Raw genomic sequence first — 18,425 nt, 5'->3', positions numbered from 1 at the left:
TACAAACTGGCATTACTGGCGTGAGCCACTGGCGAGTGGTTTACAATGGAGGTTTTGTCTGCCACATTGGAGGGTGAGAGTTACAGAAAACCACCCAGAGCCAGCACAACTATGGCTACAGGTACTGTGTCACAGAGTAGATCAATTATCCAGCAAAGGCCACAAAGCTAGAACACTGTGGGGGCGATTCTGATTCACACACACATGAGGCCGATGTTTGAGGGTCTGCACATGTGAAGCTCCCCTTTGGGAACGGTTTCAACAACTTGCATAGTCGTCGAACCGTTCGTAAGTATCGGGGTGGGAGGCGGAGGTAGGGGTGTCACCCATGGGAACTCCCAGCATTTTGTGGCCTCCCCATGAAAATTCTGGGAGTTCCAATGGGTACATAGGTGGGATGCCAGGAGCGAGCGGATGGCATCACAGGACGTCAGCTGCCCACCCTGTCTTCGTCCCAGCGCTTGCAATTAAGTTAGTTCCCACTGACTTTTATTTGTGAACCCAGGAGAAGTCATTTGATGGTGACCATCGAATTATTCCTCCTTTTTTGTTACACATCAGATCACATGGTTGCGAGGGTAATTGCAATCTTTGCAGCTCACTGAGCCAACCAGAACCCAGGGACGGTCACAGATCCCGACAATCTGTTCTATACAGAGCACTATCTGCAAACTAGATTTCATGGTCAAGTAAAACCTCTCACATCACATTGCTGGGACGCAACAAGGATTTTGTGGGGGTCCATCCTGGGTCTGACTCAGCGGAGACCCCTTTCAGACTGGCTGTCTGACCCAGCTTATTTCCAGGTTGGTGATGCCCCTGCTGACGGGTCTCTAGCTGGTGTTTGGAGATAATAATGTCCTAGCGCCAACCTGTGCCAGGTTCTTCAGCCTGGCTTATTGCAACTGGGTGCTTTCATACTATATCGCAGGTTGCTGGGTGTTCAAGTGCAAGAACCCAGGATATTGCTGGCAGTGTGAACGGTGTATAACGATTATCGGCAAAACCTTAGAAATGGTCCTTAGACTTTAGCATTGAACAGCAGAAATTCAGTTACATCGATGAGGCATTTTGCTGGTCACATAATGGCCACAGTTACAGCAGACCCGCGTGCAGTATTCTGGTTTGCAGCACATTTCCGTATACTGCACATATTTGCTGGGTTATTGCGTCGGTAATACTGTAAAACACGCGCAGTGGCCAATCACGCGTGAGACTGCAGACACGAAATGGGCTGAATACCAAGCGTCGCTCCTCTGTTGAAGCCCGAAAGCAGCGATAACATCACGTGCATCATGAGAGATAATTCAGTTTTCCCGTTGTGTGTCAGCACTAATGGGATTACGCCGGCTGTATACAGGAGGCCATGGAGCGCTGTCACTTCTACTCATTCCTCCGGCAAGGCTAGGACTGCTGATCTCTGCACGTTTTATAGGAAATCCCAACTCCCTGTAAACAATGGCCAAATATAGTATAAGCATCTCTCTGGAACATTCAGCACATCGCCGTGCAGTCACTTCCTCACAGGCTGTAGTCATTATAGTACCGGGACAATTCCCAGCTTTCAGATGCACAGCTCCAGCCGGCAAGTAAAGGATACAATAAAATGCCACTTCTAGAGGGAGTTTGCAAAATAAAAATATAAAAATGGGCAAATCATTGCAACAGAGGTGTGCAGGAAGTCTGGGGCACAGTCACTAGCCGACAGCATTGGCACATCCCGCTGGACTAAATGCCTACCTACCCCCGGAATCTGAATATTGCTTCTGTTACACCAGAAGACCTGTCCGGTAATTGTTTCACAATGTGTTTTGTGACTGTAGTCTTGTTGGTACTAATGAACTATCAGCAAATCTGTTCCCCCCAAAACCAGAGGAGGGCACAGCTAAATTAACCCTTTAAGTGCCAACACCTGTGAGATGTGCAAAAACATCCGCTAAAAAATATGTCACATTTGTTATATAAATTCAAATAGAACAATATTTTTATTGACAGCTCTATATAAAAAGGGAAAACATTTCAGGTCATTATAATGAATATATATATATAAAAAATAAAAAATCTTTGCTTGCCAATTTTCACACAGTCACTTGGCACTCAAGGGTTAATGACCGAGCTTTACTGTTCCGTCCTATAAATACAACAGGGTACAAGTGCAGAATCCCGCAGTACAATATTTACCATTGGACGGTCAGTGCCTTGTGCAAAGTTTAACACGTTACTGCGCCAAGAAGAAACAGAACAAGTGAGACCCTCAATATTAATTTTAGGCCGGGTCTGTTGAGCTGCAGGTATTTCATGTCAAGCAACGCTCAAAGCGCAGCTGTATTGTACGTTGCCTGTTCCAACAGACATTCTTACGCCCCAAAATAGACAAGGGCTGCTGAGCTGGCTCTAAAGGCCAATGTCGCATTGCTCCATCTATACAAAACAGATTGTATGAAACGTCTAAAGCATTAGAGAATGGGGCCTTTACCTTAATTGCAAACATAGCATTTTTCCCTATGAATTATTAAATATAAAACTGTGCTATTAATTTCTTTATAAATCCAACGGGCAGCGTCAGTGTAGTAGTACGCAGTAGTGTTAGTGTACACTTATCATGAAGAACTTTGTCACAAAGCAAAGAAACACACCCACTAAGCTAATGAACGCTACACCTGGACACCATTTGCTTTCACGCATACTCGTTTCATTACAGTGTAACCTGCTACAAACACTGACCCATCACCCAAAGCTGTATGGTGGACACTGCAGGTATGCGGTTACTAGGTCGACTACTATTGGTTGACACTGGCAAAATATCGGTCGACATGGGTTTTTCATGATTATTTTGGTTTCAACTAAATTACTCATATTTTATCATCCCAGAGGGCATAGAGAGAGAATATAATATAACAGCGCGCAGAGAGGCACCGCAACCTAGGGGATGAATTACACCGATACATCAAGTCCCACTAATATAGATTGTTAACCCTTTGAGTACCAAGTGAATTCATCAAAATAGGTGTGAAAATTGCCAATAAAACATTTTCATTCATCATATTGACCTGTAACGTTTACCTTCTATAGGAAATGCAATCTTTTCTTCACATTTTTTTTTCCATTGGAATTTATATAACAAATGTGAGCGACGCTGGCATTGTTAGGGGATATTTTAAATCTCACACAGATGCTGGCACTCAAAGGGGTTAATATTAGAAAGCATTCAAAACATGGTTGCTCAGGGTATCAAATGCAGACATCACCTGACCCCCCCTATAGGCCATATCTAATCTAAATGCAACACACGAGCAAGTATGGGGACATTCTTGGAAGCAATCAGGGGAAGCAGCCAGGACAGTAGTAACCTTTGATGTGTTCACTAAGGTCAATCAATTGTAGCTCCTACACTATTGAGTTCCGATATCAGTGATTGCAGGATGTGATCCCCATACGAATAGGTGCGCACCAGCACTTCCAGCAAAATCCAGTGCCTGTTATGCATTTTACCAGTCACACACCGAGAATGAAGCCAATGGGGATAGGAGGAAGAGACAGGTGCACTACACAGGGAGAGACTGACGCCCAGCTTTGTGTTTCTGATCACCTAGACAGAATGGAGACGGCCATATGTGAACTTTAGTCTCCAAAGTCTCGGTGTTCCCCACAGCAAAGCCACAGGAGTGTCTGCTCACTTGGGCACAGAACTGCGGTTACATTAACCCTCTCTTGTCCCAAACAAAGGATAGGTTGGGTGCAATTCTGGAACTCCTCCAGCCTGGTTATTATGGCTGTATCCGAGCATTTACAGAAGGGACACAGAACAAAATTCTCCAATACACATCTTATGTTACAGATCTGAAAGCTTTAACATATCAATTTGTTGTAACTAGTGTTTCATGGACAACAACAAGTATATTCGGTATCTATAGGGACAGCATGTAGTAAGTACTGAAATAGAGCTAAACGTAGAACAAGTGATACTAATTGTTATCCCCATGTGTCACTGAATACATCAGGAGGCGGCCCACCCCTCATCAGCGCTCATACACAACGACACGGCCTGCAGACCGTACAACAGGGAACGCACAGCTCCTTACATAGAGTTCTGCAATTCCCCCCACATCACCTAGTACAGTACAAGACTCAGGATTTGTACCCAGTCCCTCCCCACAGTGCACAGCTCTCTGCCACTCCTTATACATGGCAGCTGCATGGGCACTGCAGGAGGAGAGTTACCCGCACAAGGAATCACCGCAGGGCTCAGACCCAGCAGCACCCCAATTTGTAGGTACATCACCCAGCATTGTCGGTCCACATGCCACGTTACCCAGCTCGCTGCAATATTTACTGCTGGTATACAGAGTGCCCTCACCCATGACTTCTGCGTGTACCATCCCACTCCCCAACCATATTATAGACAGCGGTAGTCACTTGCAGAAGTCACCCACCCAGAAGACAGGGGACTACCCTTCCAGGGTGCCAGCAGGACCACTTACTTCTGTATCACCCAGTCATCTCATGTAACCATATCTAATATTAACAAGCAATTCTGACAGCTACTGTACACGTTACACTGCAGTTTGTGTTTATTACCAATGCCAAGTGTCCCCCTTCCATCAGTAGCGGTGCCCAGCCTCCGCATACATGATCTGGTTACACGTCTCATCTTTCATACATGATCTGGTTACATACACTGCCCCACCTTACTGTGCACAAGCCAAATCACTATATGTCAGTGCTGCATGTACTTTATTCTGTGTACTGTATATACTATAGAACATCTCCCTTCACAACCCCAGGCACGCACATCCCTAGCACTATACTCCGATAATATGGGGCCCCCCAAAACCTCAGTCACCCATCGCCACTGTCTTCTAGCAATCACGCAACCCTCCTGTACTACATCTGCATCCCAACACTGCCAACCATAACACGCCCAACACTGCCCATAAGCCACCAGACTCCAGGTAGTGGACCTTTACACTCAGCTCTGACCCATTGTGGCCACCATCATCTCCGGCTTGTGGCCCTCACCCTTTACTCGCTGTGATGCCCGTATCTGCCAGCCTGTGGCCCTCACACACCCTCCGTCACCCCCAGACTGTGGCATACAGCACCACCAGCTTGTTGCCCTCACACACCCCCGGAATGTGGCACTTAAACCACCCCTTCTTCACCCCAGTGTGTTGCCCATCACACAACCCCTTCACCCCAACCTGTGACCCTCACAAACCCAACACTATGTGGCCCCAAATCACCACCAGCCTGTGGCCTTCACACACCCCCTTCACCCCAGCCTGTGGCCCTCACACACCCAACACTATGTGGCCCCAAATCACCACCAGCCTTGTGGCCGTCACACTACCGTGCATAGTTAGGCCCTCAAACACCCTAACACTAAATGTGGCCCCTGTTACCCAGATCCTGTGGCCCGTCACCCCCCCTATACTCAGTGTGGCCCATCACCCCCAAACTGTGCCCCTTTTACCCCCATCGCTCCCTTTCAGCCATCGCCCCCCTTCCTGTGACTCTCACCCCCTCCCCCTAGCTGCGGCCGGGCCCCCGGAGAGAGGAGATACGGGCTCAATGTTACTGCTCCTCCCGAGCCCGCGGCCCCCATTTGAGAAGGGCCAGACTCCCGCCCTCACAGTCCCGCAGACAGCTGTCATACGCGCCGCTCCATCCGGAGACACTCCGCCTGCTCAGCGGCCGCCCCGGGACACTCACCCTCCAGCAGGCGGCTGATCAGGCTGTCCACGTTCAGCTCTCCGTCCGCCATTTTGCGCTTCCCTCACCAGAGCCAAGCAGTACTAGGCGGGCGGAGCTGCGTCACAACACGGCAGGGCACGCCCAGCGGGGGCGGCTCCAGAGAACAGCAGCAGCCAATCACCGGTGACAAAGGGCGTGAACCCATCGGAACACGCCCGCAGAAGGAGACAATGGCACATTTCAGGAGAAGGCGGAGATACCAAAAGCAGGAGCCGCCCTGAGAGGCGGATCTAGTAAAGGAACGCTTCCGCAGCCCAATCATTTGGCTTTATGCTTGTTTAACGTACAACCACGCCCACTCTGGGCGGAAATATGACATAGCCACACCCCCGAATCTATCCGCTTCCCGCGTCCCCGCTCTGTTTGTTAACCAAGTGCAGATGGCCGCGCGCTGACGTGGGCCCCGCCCCGCCTGTAGTCATGGATACTGCAAGAGGATGAGCCGTGGAGGGTTTGGCTGCTCTTCTCCTCCGGGCGTCATAGCAACAGTGACGTCAGTGTGACAGAGCTGATGGTGGTAGGAGGGGCTGGGGATAGTGTGCTATCTCTTTAAGCGGGAGAAATGTCTCACACAGGGCGCCGCCATTGTTGTGTGGGCCTCATTGATGTCACACGGAATACGTTATTGTGTCTTACTGAGCAGTGAGCCCCCAATTTAAACTTTATCTGCTCTCCTGGCTGCCCCAAACCTTTATCTGTTGTGTCTCATAGATAAAACTATACCTATTAGGTTTGTATTAAATAAAACTTTGCCTCTAGACCAGACATGTCCAAACTATGGCCCTCCATCTGTTGCTGAAAATACACGTCCCATCATGCCTTGCCACAGTTTTGCTATTAGGGAATGCTAAAACTATGCCAGTGCATGCTGGTATGTGTAGTTTCACAACAGCTGGCGGACCACAGTTTGGTGGACATGCCTGCTGTAGACGGTATGCGGTCAATAAGTCAACACTAATTAGTTCACCACTATTGGTCGACAGACTGTACATTAACACCTTAAAAAGGTCAACATGACTTGGCTCTACTGAGACAAAAGGTCCACACAAGCAATATGTCGACATGAAAAAGGTCAACATGAGTTTTTCTCATTTTTTCATTCAGAACAGGCGTTTTTTCATACTTAACTATCCATGTGGACATAGAGGGAGACCATAATAGTGTGCCCGATACGGCATCCATGTCGACAAAAAACATGCAAAAAAACTCATGTCAACCTTTTCTATCTATGTAGACCAATTGCTTGTTGGGGATCATGAGCCATTTTCTGTCGCTGTTCACTCCTTCATAGTTGGGGGTACTGCGTCCATTTACTGGAGACAGAGGGTCACTCTGGATGAATGCAAACACCTCACAGAGGGGGTTATTCTAGTCCATTCTTTCTGACAAAATCCTTCTTAGATGGACAAAACCATGTGCACTACGGGTGGGGCAGATGTAACTTGTGCAGAGAGAATTAGATTTGGGTGGGGTTTTTCTTCAAAGTGAGATCTATATTGAAGTGTAAAATCATGCAGTCAGTATTTACCCTGCACAGAAACAAAATAACTCACCCAAATCTAATTCTCTCTGCACGTTACATCTGCCCCCCTGCAGTGCACATGGTTTTGTCCATCTAAGAAGGATTTTGTCAGAAAGAATGAACTAGAATAAACCCCAGAGTGACAAAAACAAGAGGCATAGCTATTGGATATGTCATCCAGAGAAGCCACACCCCCTTTTACCTGAGACCATACCCATTTGACACAAAAAGGAGTCCTGATTAGGACAATTGTGATGTTGGGAAGTGTGCTTATATAGATCCTTCTATTTGGCTAATTTTAACGTGTGTATTCATATGACTTTGCAAATCCCCCATTTCTATTCAATTAGATTTTTTTTTCTTTACTTTGTCAGTGCATCTATTCATTTTGACATGTTACCTATACCACCCCTCAGGGCCAGCGCCACCACTAGGCAGCTTTAGGCATTTGCCTAGGGTGCCGGCCACTGGAGGGCGGTAATGAGCTGCCTGGAGGAGCAGCAGCAGGAAGGGTCCCGACTCCCGCCGGCGCCGAGGAGAGCAGGAGGAAATCACCATCCTGGGAGCAGGTGAGTGAGCCTACCCCCGCCCCTGGAGCCTCCCCATGTATAGCGGCCACATTGACCCCCCTGGAGCTGCGCCAATTGCCGCATCTCTAACCGCCCCCCTGCCTGGAGGCAGATGCTGTATTAAACATGCCGCATCTCCCTCCAACAACCCCCCTCCCCTCCCAACTCTGCAGTCTCTGCCCTGTGTCCACCCATATCCCCTATACATACCTACCAGCCATTATGATCTCAGTCCCTATTTGTCACCATCTGCCGGGAGCCCAAAGTAGGGTTGGGGGAATCACTCACCATTGGACACATATAAACAGTGTGGGAGGAAGGATGGGGTTACCGAAGTGACTACAAATATCCACATCCCCAATGCTGTGTGCAACTGTGGTGTGACATATGACCATGCCCCCATAATGTGCAGCCATGTCCTATTTTTGATTGCTCACCTTTGCCACAAGCTGTCAAATTCAAAATAGTATTTAAAAAGTAAATAACATTATGGCATTTTTCAGCAGTTGCGTGTGTACGCAATTTACGTATGCATGTGCTTTGAATGGCATACTACAGTACACTTTGCATATATTTTGCTGAGCATGCGCATTGTAATATAATATGTTATCGCTATGAAAGGCCATAAAAACAAACATAACTGCATTGTATGTATGTTACATAGTTACATAGTAGGTAAGGCTGAAAAAAGACTTGCGTCCATCTAGTTCAACCTGGTATAGATATCCATTGCTGATTTGGTTGGTTCTGGTATTTTACAGACAAATTATATTTCTTATTTGTACCCATGGATGTTTTTCTCCAGTAAATGTTTGTCCAACTTTGCCTTGAACGCATTTAATGAGCCAGCCGTTACCACCTCTCTGGGAAGAGAGTTCCAGAGTTTGACTGTTCTGACCGTAAAGAAATTCTTTCTACTAGCTGAATGAAATCTTTATGTGTGTGTGTGTGTGCAGTGGCGTAGCTAAGTTTTGGGCGCCCCCCCCGCCGTTAGGGGGGGGCGCCCCCCCTCGCCGCAGCCCCGCCAAGCACCCCTACCCCCCTGCCCTGCCGCCCCGCCGCCTATGCAAACCCCCCAATCCCCCACAGCCTTACCTATCGCGCTGGTCCCAGCGGCTCCGTTCTTCTGCTGAGGACCACCACAAAATGGCCGCCCCCATACAGCAGACAGTTTCAGAGAACTGTGTGCTATATGGGGGCGGCCATTTTGTGGTGGTCCTCAGCAGAAGAACGGAGCCGCCGGGACCAGCGCGATAGGTAAGTCTGCGGGGATTGGGGGGGTGTTTAACTATAGCCCTGCAGCCCCCGGCGCCCCCACGTGCACAGCGCCCCCCCGCGGTGGCGGGGGCTGCGGTGCTATAGTTACGCCGCTGTGTGTGTGTGTGTGTGTGTATAAATATGTATATATATTGTTTACTTAATGTAAATATCACCATGTTTGAACTCAATATGAATCAGTATTTTACCAGCAGTAACCCGATCATTAGGGATGAACAATTGCATTCACAAGTTATAAGTATATACAGTATGTGGATAGATATACCTACTAGATAGTTATGCCTGAGTTGTAAGGCGGGACCAAGCAAGTCTAGTATAGTGATCAATTAAGAAGATATTACAAAACTGTTAGATTTTCGAGATTGTGTCTGAAGCGGTGAATGTATGGTACTGCATTTCTGGGAAAAGGTACACTGTGAATTGTGGACCAAGAAATTGTCTAAGTCTGGTTAATATACTGGTGCTAGGCGCTAGTGTCCGGCGGTGCCTCCCTCAATGGCCGCGGGAGACGGGCGACTGGAGCAGGACACAGAAGCGGCTCTGCCATTTCCCAGCAGCAGCCCCCAGGCAGAAGTATCGGGGCTGTTGCCTGGCGACAGGCCCCAACTTCCGGGTATGCGGAGGCGTTCGTTGCATCGGATACAGGGTGCGACTGATGTCACTGGCAGGCTGGGCTCCTGATTGGGCCTATTTTTACGTGCAGGCCTAGAGCTGAAGTCCAGCCCACCTTATTGTTACTCTGATCCTGAATAGATTATAAATAGATAGATTACACATCTATGTGTCTGCATGGAGGAAAAATCACGTCAGGGGGTTTCCACATGCGCATAATCACATAATGCGGATCGGCTAAGGGGCCGAATGCAGACCCGTGCGAATGGGACTGAATTAGGCCCTAAGAGTACGATCATTGGTTATAGAGAATATTTTATTAATATTATGTATTGTGGCTTATTACGAGAGAGTTAAAGCAAATGAGTTTAGTGAGAGTTGCTGTGTCATTGAAGAGAGTTACCGCGAGGCTCAAACAATGCGTCAGTCCCGTTATATGTGCTAAACTCCTTCACAGCTACACGTTACTATGGAGACGGCATGTGGAAAACACTCACTCAGGCGCCTCTGCCCCCCCCCCCCCCATATGTCTTCTGTAAGTTCATCACAACTAGTGCAGGGAGAGCGTCATCGTGTCAAATCGTGTGAGCGGAACAGAGAAGCCAGTGCATCTGAGAGCAGATTAGCGCTGCCCTCTGATGGACACAGAATACGCACATGGGACGAATACAGTCACGTGGAATCGTGATCGACAATCCGCACATCGACGATCCGCACAGATTTCCCAATGGTGGCTGATTGACAGCCAAAGGTTAAGTATAAAGGGAGATGGGAGTTAGATCAGTGCACAGGTTGTAGAAATATAGGTAATACGTATTAGTATGAAGGATCCACAATTCAAGAATGGTCTGGGAGTCCTGTGTAAACAGGGTCTCTTGAGATAAGTAGCGTGGAGGTGCACCCTAGAGAGTAAATGTAAATGCAAACAAGAAAAGAAAAGACTCTCTCTGTTTTGGGGCACTCTTGGATTAAGATTACAGACTGTAATCTATTACGACATCTAGTGAAGTATGTATTAATGAGGTATCAACGGTAAGTTGTACATGGAGACACAAGTTATAGGGGTGACAAGAATGGTTACACCGCTCTTCAGAAAAGATTCTGACCGGGGGCCAGTGTCATTAGAATGGATAAACTGTTATGAGTGCTAGTTACACATGGAGAAGTGGGGTGGATGAATCCATCCCAGAGTATAATTGAAATATTTAAATTTTAGCTTTTATTAATCTTCAATAAAATAAACACTAGACAAGAACGTTTTTTTTAGGCGTTCACACACACAAACATGTAACATATATATTATCACACTGGATAGTTAGTGCCCTGTGGCATACTTCACTCTAGGCCCTTATTCTGATCGGTGCGGCCGGAGCCGCATATGCGGCTCCGACCGCACCAGACGAATCCCCGCCTTCCATACGGATCGCCACGGCCGTCCGTACGCGGCCATGTGGCGATCCGCATGATTGTGGACGGGGATACGCCTCCTCCATGGTGGGAGCAGCCCCTGCATTCGATGGTCGCCGAACATCGAATGCAGGGCCGCACGCTCCACCAGGTCCCGCAACACAAGACCACACGGACACTTGTCCGTGTGAAATCTTGTATGGGGGCGGGCAGCTGACATCCGGCGATGTCAGATGCCCGCCCTGTACCCACGCGTCATAGCCTCATTAGCATGCGTACGCCCCGCGTTTGCATGGGAACGCCCATGAAACGCGGGGCGTATGCATATGCAAATGAGGCTTCGTAGCCCCTCACGCCCCTATCCACCCCCTTTGCGGCGGACAAAATACGTGTACGGCGATTTCGGCTGCACATGCGCAGAGTGGCCTCTGCACATGCGCAGACCGAAAACATCGGCGGAACGGCCGCATGCGGCCGTTACCGCTTCAACCAGAATAAGGGCCCTAGATGTCGTAATAAATTACAGTCTGTAATCTTAATCCAAGAGTGCCCCAAAACAGAGAGAGTCTTTTCTTTTCTTGTTGACAGCCAAAGGTGTTAGCTGGGAGGGACGTGGCAGGGCGTGCGTTGTATCCAGAAATGGAGGGGGTATTGCGCCTGTTTTCTGGGAGTGGCCGGACAAGAACTGCACTGCGGCACAGCTGCTTTGGCCTCGCATAGCCGCCCTGTAACAAGCAGCCTGATGAATGGCCCCCATACACTAGCCGATTTTGGTCAGATTTAGGCCAGATCAGTCGGATCTGGCCTAAATCGGACCAAAATCGGCTAGTTTTGATGTCCCCTCAGATCCGATGCGCGGTCCCGTGCGCATCGGATCTGCGTCGGGTGGTCGGACCTGCTGCACGTCCGACCACCCGACTTGGGACCTAGTGGGGCGGTGCGGCGGTGGAGGGAGCAGGGGGGGCTAGGGACGCTGCGAGGGACACAGGCGGCATAGAGCCGGGCAGGGGGAGCCGGGAGCTGTCAGCACTGAATAAAAAAAAAAAAAGCCCATACAATGAATGGGCGGCCTGTGATTGGCTGAGCGCTCTCTCAGCCAGTCAGCAATTGGCTGAGAGAACGCTCAGCCAATCACAGGCTGCCCATTCATTGTATACAGTAGGCTTTTTTTTCTAGCACTGACAGCTCCCGGCTCCCTCTGCCCAGCTCTATGCCGCCTGTGTCCCCCGCAGCGTCTGTGTCCCCCGCAGTGTCTGTGTCCCCCGCAGCGTCTGTGTCCCCCGCAGCGTCTGTGTCCCCCGCAGCGTCCCCAGCCCCCCTGCTCCCACCAGCAGCCCCCCCCCCTCTCCCCGGGTTTTTTACATGTGATAAATCGTGACGATTTATCACATGTAAAAAATGGCACATCAAGTGCCAATCTAATCAAGCTCCCCCGGGGAGCAGCCGGGGAAGCTCAGGGGGAAGTCGGGGGCGACTTGTCCTAAGGACAAGTCGCCCTAGTTTATGGGGGCCTTAAGGTTATACTCAGGCTGTAGTCGCAAAGGGGCACGGCCACTGATGGTATGAGCAAGAGTAGAATCTCTGGAAGGGGGAGAGTGGGTAAATGTTTGATATTAGAGTGGTTCCTGCCAACCCATGAAGAATGCATAATGAGCTCGGGAGGGGAGACCCCTTTATTGGGAGGGTCCCCACTCCCGCAGATACCCCAACTAGGGCTGAGCAGCAAGGGTGATTTTAGTTCGGCCGGGGAGCCTTGCACAAAAGTGTCCCCTGGCTGTGGCATGACACCGCTGGCTATTAGAGCCCGGTGCTGGTTCCAAAATACGGGGGGGGGGGACACCCCTAGTTTTATCGCCCCCCATTTTTAAACCAGAACCTGTCTAAGAGCCCGTTTCTGGTGTCTTAATACGGGTGACCCCCACTATTGTTTTCTCCCATATTTGGGGAACCAGGACTCGCGCAATGAGCCCATGGCTGGTTATGCTCAGGGGTTATTCGCACACTCCTGGGAATTTTTGCTGCCTGCCCGTTTCCCGCACAGGATGCCCGCAGATCTAAGACCACAGAGGTGCCTTAGATCTGCGAGCGCTGGCGAAATCATTTGGCGACAATTGAATGATTTTGTCCCCGCACGCAAGGCTGCAAATAGATGTTTATGCAAAACACTCATTCGCATACCTGTGGGGGATTGCGGCGTGTGAGGGGGGGGGGGGGGGGGGAGGGGCGGGCGGCCATGTGGGCGGCGTTTGGTGGTCTTGCAAAGCTGCAAAATTTGCAGCTTTGCGATTCAACCAGAATAAGGTCCTTTGTCTAAAAAAACGCACCCTATTACCTATTACACCACTTGTGGTGCCATGTGCAAAGTGTTGTCATGTGCAAAATGGGCCTGATTCAGTACCGCTCGCTAAGCAGCAGTTGCTTGAGGACCGAGGTTGAGAACCACTTCCCTTTGCGCTAGCGCAGAGCCGCACCATCGGTCCTCGGAGCGAATACGCCAGGGACCTATCACTAGGAATCAGGCCCAATGTGTGCAGTATGACACACACACACATTTCAGAAAAGATTCTTTTGAAGTACTGCAAAACTGGGGCAGAGATCTGTTCCGGGCACATTCGCCTGCTCAAGTCAATTGCTCAATTACTCCTATGCTGGTAATAATCTGAGTTTCTGTTCATTCCCTCAGTCTGTTCTGTAGAGAAGAAGCGATACCAGGAGCCGGAGTAATAAAATGTGCATTAATATTTATCATCCGCTATTCAAGCTCGTCACCGTTTCCCCTTGCAGCTGGGAGGGAATGTGTAACAAAAGGCACATCCCCTTGCATGCTACTGACCACCGAATGATTCCTCCTGCCTTCGCAAATAAAAGTCCGTCTGAACTGACTTTTATTTACAGGTGCCGGGACAAAGACGACCATCGTTTTCATGGGGACACCCATAAAACACGGGGCGTTCACATGGCTCAGCACCGACCTCCCTCCCTGATGCGAACGGCCCGGCGAGAGAGTAACTCCCAGTACATAAAACAAAAGTTTCTGGGTGTCACTGGGCAGATACTCACCATTCACACAGAACATAACCATCTCCACGATGTGTCCCAGGGCCGGATTAATGGGGGGGGGGGGGGGGCAGAGGGGGTCAGTACCCCTAGGTCCCCCTCTAGCTAGGGGCCCCCTGTGTTTGGCATGTATTTAAAAAATATATATATATTTTTTTTTGTAGCTAAAGGTTTTGTGCATGGGAGTGGGGTAGTGCTGCAGCCTCACCTATCTATCAATGTGACAATGATTAATGGTGCTGAGCATTGGGAGCCAAGGCACACTTTGCACAAGAGGGCAGAGGCTGAGAGGTTTGTGCTGAGCTCTGATTGGTGGAGTTCATTATGCTTCTCAGGCCCATGAAGGACAGCAGCAGCAGGGGCCTCATCTTGGGAGGGTTTTTATAAGAGTCAGCGCTGAGCGTGTGAGGGCTCCTACAGGCCTACAGAGTAATGTGCAGAGGGACAAACACAGGCTTTTCATGTAGGTATGTGTGTGTATATATATATATATATATATATATATAAATATATATATATCTTATATATTTGGCTACATGTGTCAATCATCCTGAGAGTGTGTGTATAACGCTGGACAGGGTCACACATGAAACTCCACCCCCCACCCAGCCTTATACACACACACCACACATAATACACACACACATGTAGCCTAATATATAAGAGATAATACACACATATTGGCCCCTGCCTGCCTGCACTACACCCCCCGCAATACCACACACCTATAATACTCACAGACACATGTAGCTCAGCCAGCGTCGATGGGGGCGGAAGGGAGTGCAGTGAATAAATTAAGTCTGCGCAGCTGCAGATCTGTGGTGCTGGCAGCCAGGGGGAGCAGCTCTGCCTCTGCCTCCTCTCAGGCTGACCTCGAGTCGCAGACAGAGTCACATGGTCACAGCCTGAGAGAAGAGAAGCATGATGCAGCTGTGACTCGGCAGAGCTGCCTCCTCCTTTATAGTAAAGCTCTGGGCTGGCTGTAGCTCCTCTCAGGCATTTCCAATCTGTCGCTGGCCGGGTGAAGCAAGACTGCCCTGTGAGTGTCAGGCGCCACAGGTATGTCACATGTGGGAGGGGGATGCCAGCAAGTCTGGGGAAGAAGGGGGAGAGGAGGAGGTTGTCTATAATAACTTAGGGGGGTGCACAAGGCAGCAGCAACCCGCTCCCCCCCCCCGGCCTGCACACCCCACCGTCCTGCACACCCACCCCTGGCACACACACCCCCCTTCCTGCACACAGCAGCAGCAGCAACCCGCTCGCCCCCCCCCCCCCCCCCCCGGCCTGCACACCCCACCGTCCTGCACACCCACCCCTGGCACACACACACACACCCCCGCCTGCACACAGCAGCAAGGTCACCGGGCAGACACACACAGGTGTACTCATTACTCACTGACACACTTCCCAGGTCACCAGGCAAACACACAGGGGTACTTGTGTACAATCACGGCTCCCACGATGTCCATCGCATAGCAAAAATAATCGCATGCAATCGCATCGCATGCGATTTTTAACAGAAATGCATCCAAATGCATTGAAATTAGTATCAAACATGTTCAATGGCCCCCAAATGTAATTTTTGAGGCTGTACCACCCCCACTATCAACGCGAACCCGAAGCGTGGCGAGCGGCGGCGGTACGCGTCCTACGACCTTTTCATACCCCCACTATCCACGTCGGCGTGGAGTTGAGAATAGAATAGTGTGGCGAGCGCAGCGAGCCACCGAGCCCGAAGCGTGGCGAGCGCAGCGCGCCCCGCGAGGGGACGCGGATACCTTCACAGGTAAACGCGTCCCCTCGCGGGCTTCACAGGTGTCCGCGTCGCCACGGACACCTGTGAAGCCCGCGAGGGGACGCATATAACTGTGAAGGTATCCGCGTCCCCTCGCGGGGCTCGCTGCGCTCACCACGCTTCGGGCTCGGTGGCTCGCTGCGCTCGCCACACTATTCTATTCTCAACTCCACGCCGACGTGGATAGTGGGGGTATGAAAAGGTCGGAGGACGCGTACCGCCGCCCCACGCGGGCTCGCTGCGCTCGCCACGCTTCGGGTTCACGTTGATCGTGGGGTGGCGTTAACTAATTTTGGGGGGCCATTTCACTGTTCTGGGGTGTTTTGGGGGGTTTCTAGACCATTTAACATTGTTCCCTGTTCATTTGGGTAAATTGAGGCATTTAACATTGTTCCCTATGGGAAATCGGGGGCATCGCGTCGGGACCATCGCATGCGATTTTTTAGCACGCATGTGATGCGACCGATGAGATTTTTTTTACCTGCGATGCCCCCAATTAGAATCGGTGTGGCCGTGCTAGGAAACAAGTACAGAATATTTTATTAATATTATGTATTGTGGCTTATTACGAGAGAGTTAAAGCAAATGAGTTTAGTAAGAGTTGCTGTGTCATTGAAGAGAGTTACCGCGAGGCTCAAACAATGCGTCAGTCCCGTTATATGTGCTAAACTCCTTCACAGCTACACGTTACTATGGAGACGGCATGTGGAAAACACTCACTCAGGAGCCTCTGCCCCCCCCCCCCATATATGTCTTCTGTAAGTTCATCACAACTAGTGCAGGGAGAGCGTCATCGTGTCAAATCGTGTGAGCGGAACAGAGAAGCCGATGCATCTAAGAGCAGATTAGCGCTGCCCCCTGATGGACACAGAATACGCACATGGGACGAATACAGTCACGTGGAATCATTGGGGCGCATTTATACAACATGTTGCTCAGCTATTTTTCTATAGATCACATCGACGATCCGCACAGATTTCCCAATGGTGGCTGATTGACAGCCAAAGGTGTTAGCTGGGAGGGACGTGGCAGGGCGTGCGTTGTATCCAGAAATGGAGGGGGTATTGCGCCTGTTTTCTGGGAGTGGCCGGACAACAACTGCACTGCGGCACAGTTGCTTTGGCCTCGCATAGCCGCCCTGTGACAAGCAGCCTGAGTAAGGTTATACTCAGGCTGTAGTCGCAGAGGGGCACGGCCACTGATGGTATGAGCAAGAGTAGAATCTCTGGAAGGGGGAGGGTGGGTAAATGTTTGATATTAGAGTGGTTCCTGCCAACCCATGAAGAATGCATAATGAGCTCGGGAGGGGAGACCCCTTTATTGGGAGGGTCCCCACTCCGGCAGATACCCCAACTAGGGCTGAGCAGCAAGGGTGATTTTAGTTCGGCCGGGGAGCCTTGCACAAAAGTGTCCCCTGGCTGTGGCATGACACCGCTGGCTATTAGAGCCCGGTGCTGGTTCCAAAATACGGGGGGGGGGACCCCTAGTTTTATCGCCCCCCATTTTTAAACCAGAACCTGTCTAAGAGCCCGTTTCTGGTTTTTTAATACGGGTGACCCCCACTATTGTTTTCTCCCATATTTGGGGAACCAGGACTCGTGCAATGAGCCCATGGCTAGTTATGCTCAGGGGTTATTCGCACACTCCTGGGGATTTTTGCTGCCTGCCCGTTTCCCCCACAGGATGCCCGCAGATCTAAGACCACAGAGGTGCCTTAGATCTGCGAGCGCTGGCGAAATCATTTGTCGACCATTGAATGATTTTGTCCCTGCACGCAGGGCTGCAAATAGATGTTTATGCAAAACACCCATTCGCATACCTGTGGGGGATTGCGGCGTGTGAGAGGGGGGGGGGTGGTGGGGAGGGGCGGGCGGCCATGTGGGCGGCGTTTGGTGGTCTTGCAAAGCTGCAAAATTTGCAGCTTTGCGATTCAACCAGAATAAGGTCCTTTGTCTAAAAAAACGCACCCTATTACCTATTACACCACTTGTGGTGCCATGTGCAAAGTGTTGTCATGTGCAAAATGGGCCTGATTCAGTACCGCTCGCTAAGCAGCAGTTGTTCACGGCTGCTTGAGGACCGAGGTTGAGAACCACTTCCCTTTGCGCTAGCGCAGAGCCTCACCATCGGTCCTCGGAGAGAATACGCCAGGGACCTATCACTAGGAATCAGGCCCAATGTGTGCAGTATGACACACACACACATTTCAGAAAAGATTCTTTTGAAGTACTGCAAAACTGGGGCAGAGATCTGTTCCGGGCACATTCGCCTGCTCAAGTCAATTGCTCAATTACTCCTATGCTGGTAATAATCTGAGTTTCTGTTCATTCCCTCAGTCTGTTCTGTAGAGAAGAAGCGATACCAGGAGCCGGAGTAATAAAATGTGCATTAATATTTATCATCCGCTATTCAAGCTCGTCACCGTTTCCCC

The 18,425-nt window shown here is 50.2% G+C and overlaps 1 protein-coding gene across 1 annotated transcript in view; it reads right to left on the bottom strand.

Annotated features, from left to right (window-relative positions):
• Positions 1 to 5,867, bottom strand: part of LOC146055213 (serine/threonine-protein phosphatase PP1-beta catalytic subunit) — a 38,529-nt gene extending 32,662 nt beyond the window's left edge. The window contains exon 1 of the mRNA XM_083168219.1: positions 5,713 to 5,867. Coding sequence (XP_083024345.1) covers positions 5,713 to 5,764 — 52 coding nt within the window. The 5' untranslated portion in view covers positions 5,765 to 5,867. The remainder of the gene's footprint in view (positions 1 to 5,712) is intronic.
• Positions 5,868 to 18,425: the final 12,558 nt, after the last annotated feature.

The sequence above is a fragment of the Crinia signifera genome, unplaced genomic scaffold (genome assembly GCF_055691185.1).
Source record: "Crinia signifera unplaced genomic scaffold, ASM5569118v1 HAP2_SCAFFOLD_358, whole genome shotgun sequence".
Taxonomy (NCBI): Eukaryota; Metazoa; Chordata; class Amphibia; order Anura; family Myobatrachidae; genus Crinia; species Crinia signifera.
The sequence above is the reverse complement of the archived record's forward strand: the minus strand, read 5'-3'. Positions and strand labels throughout refer to the sequence as shown.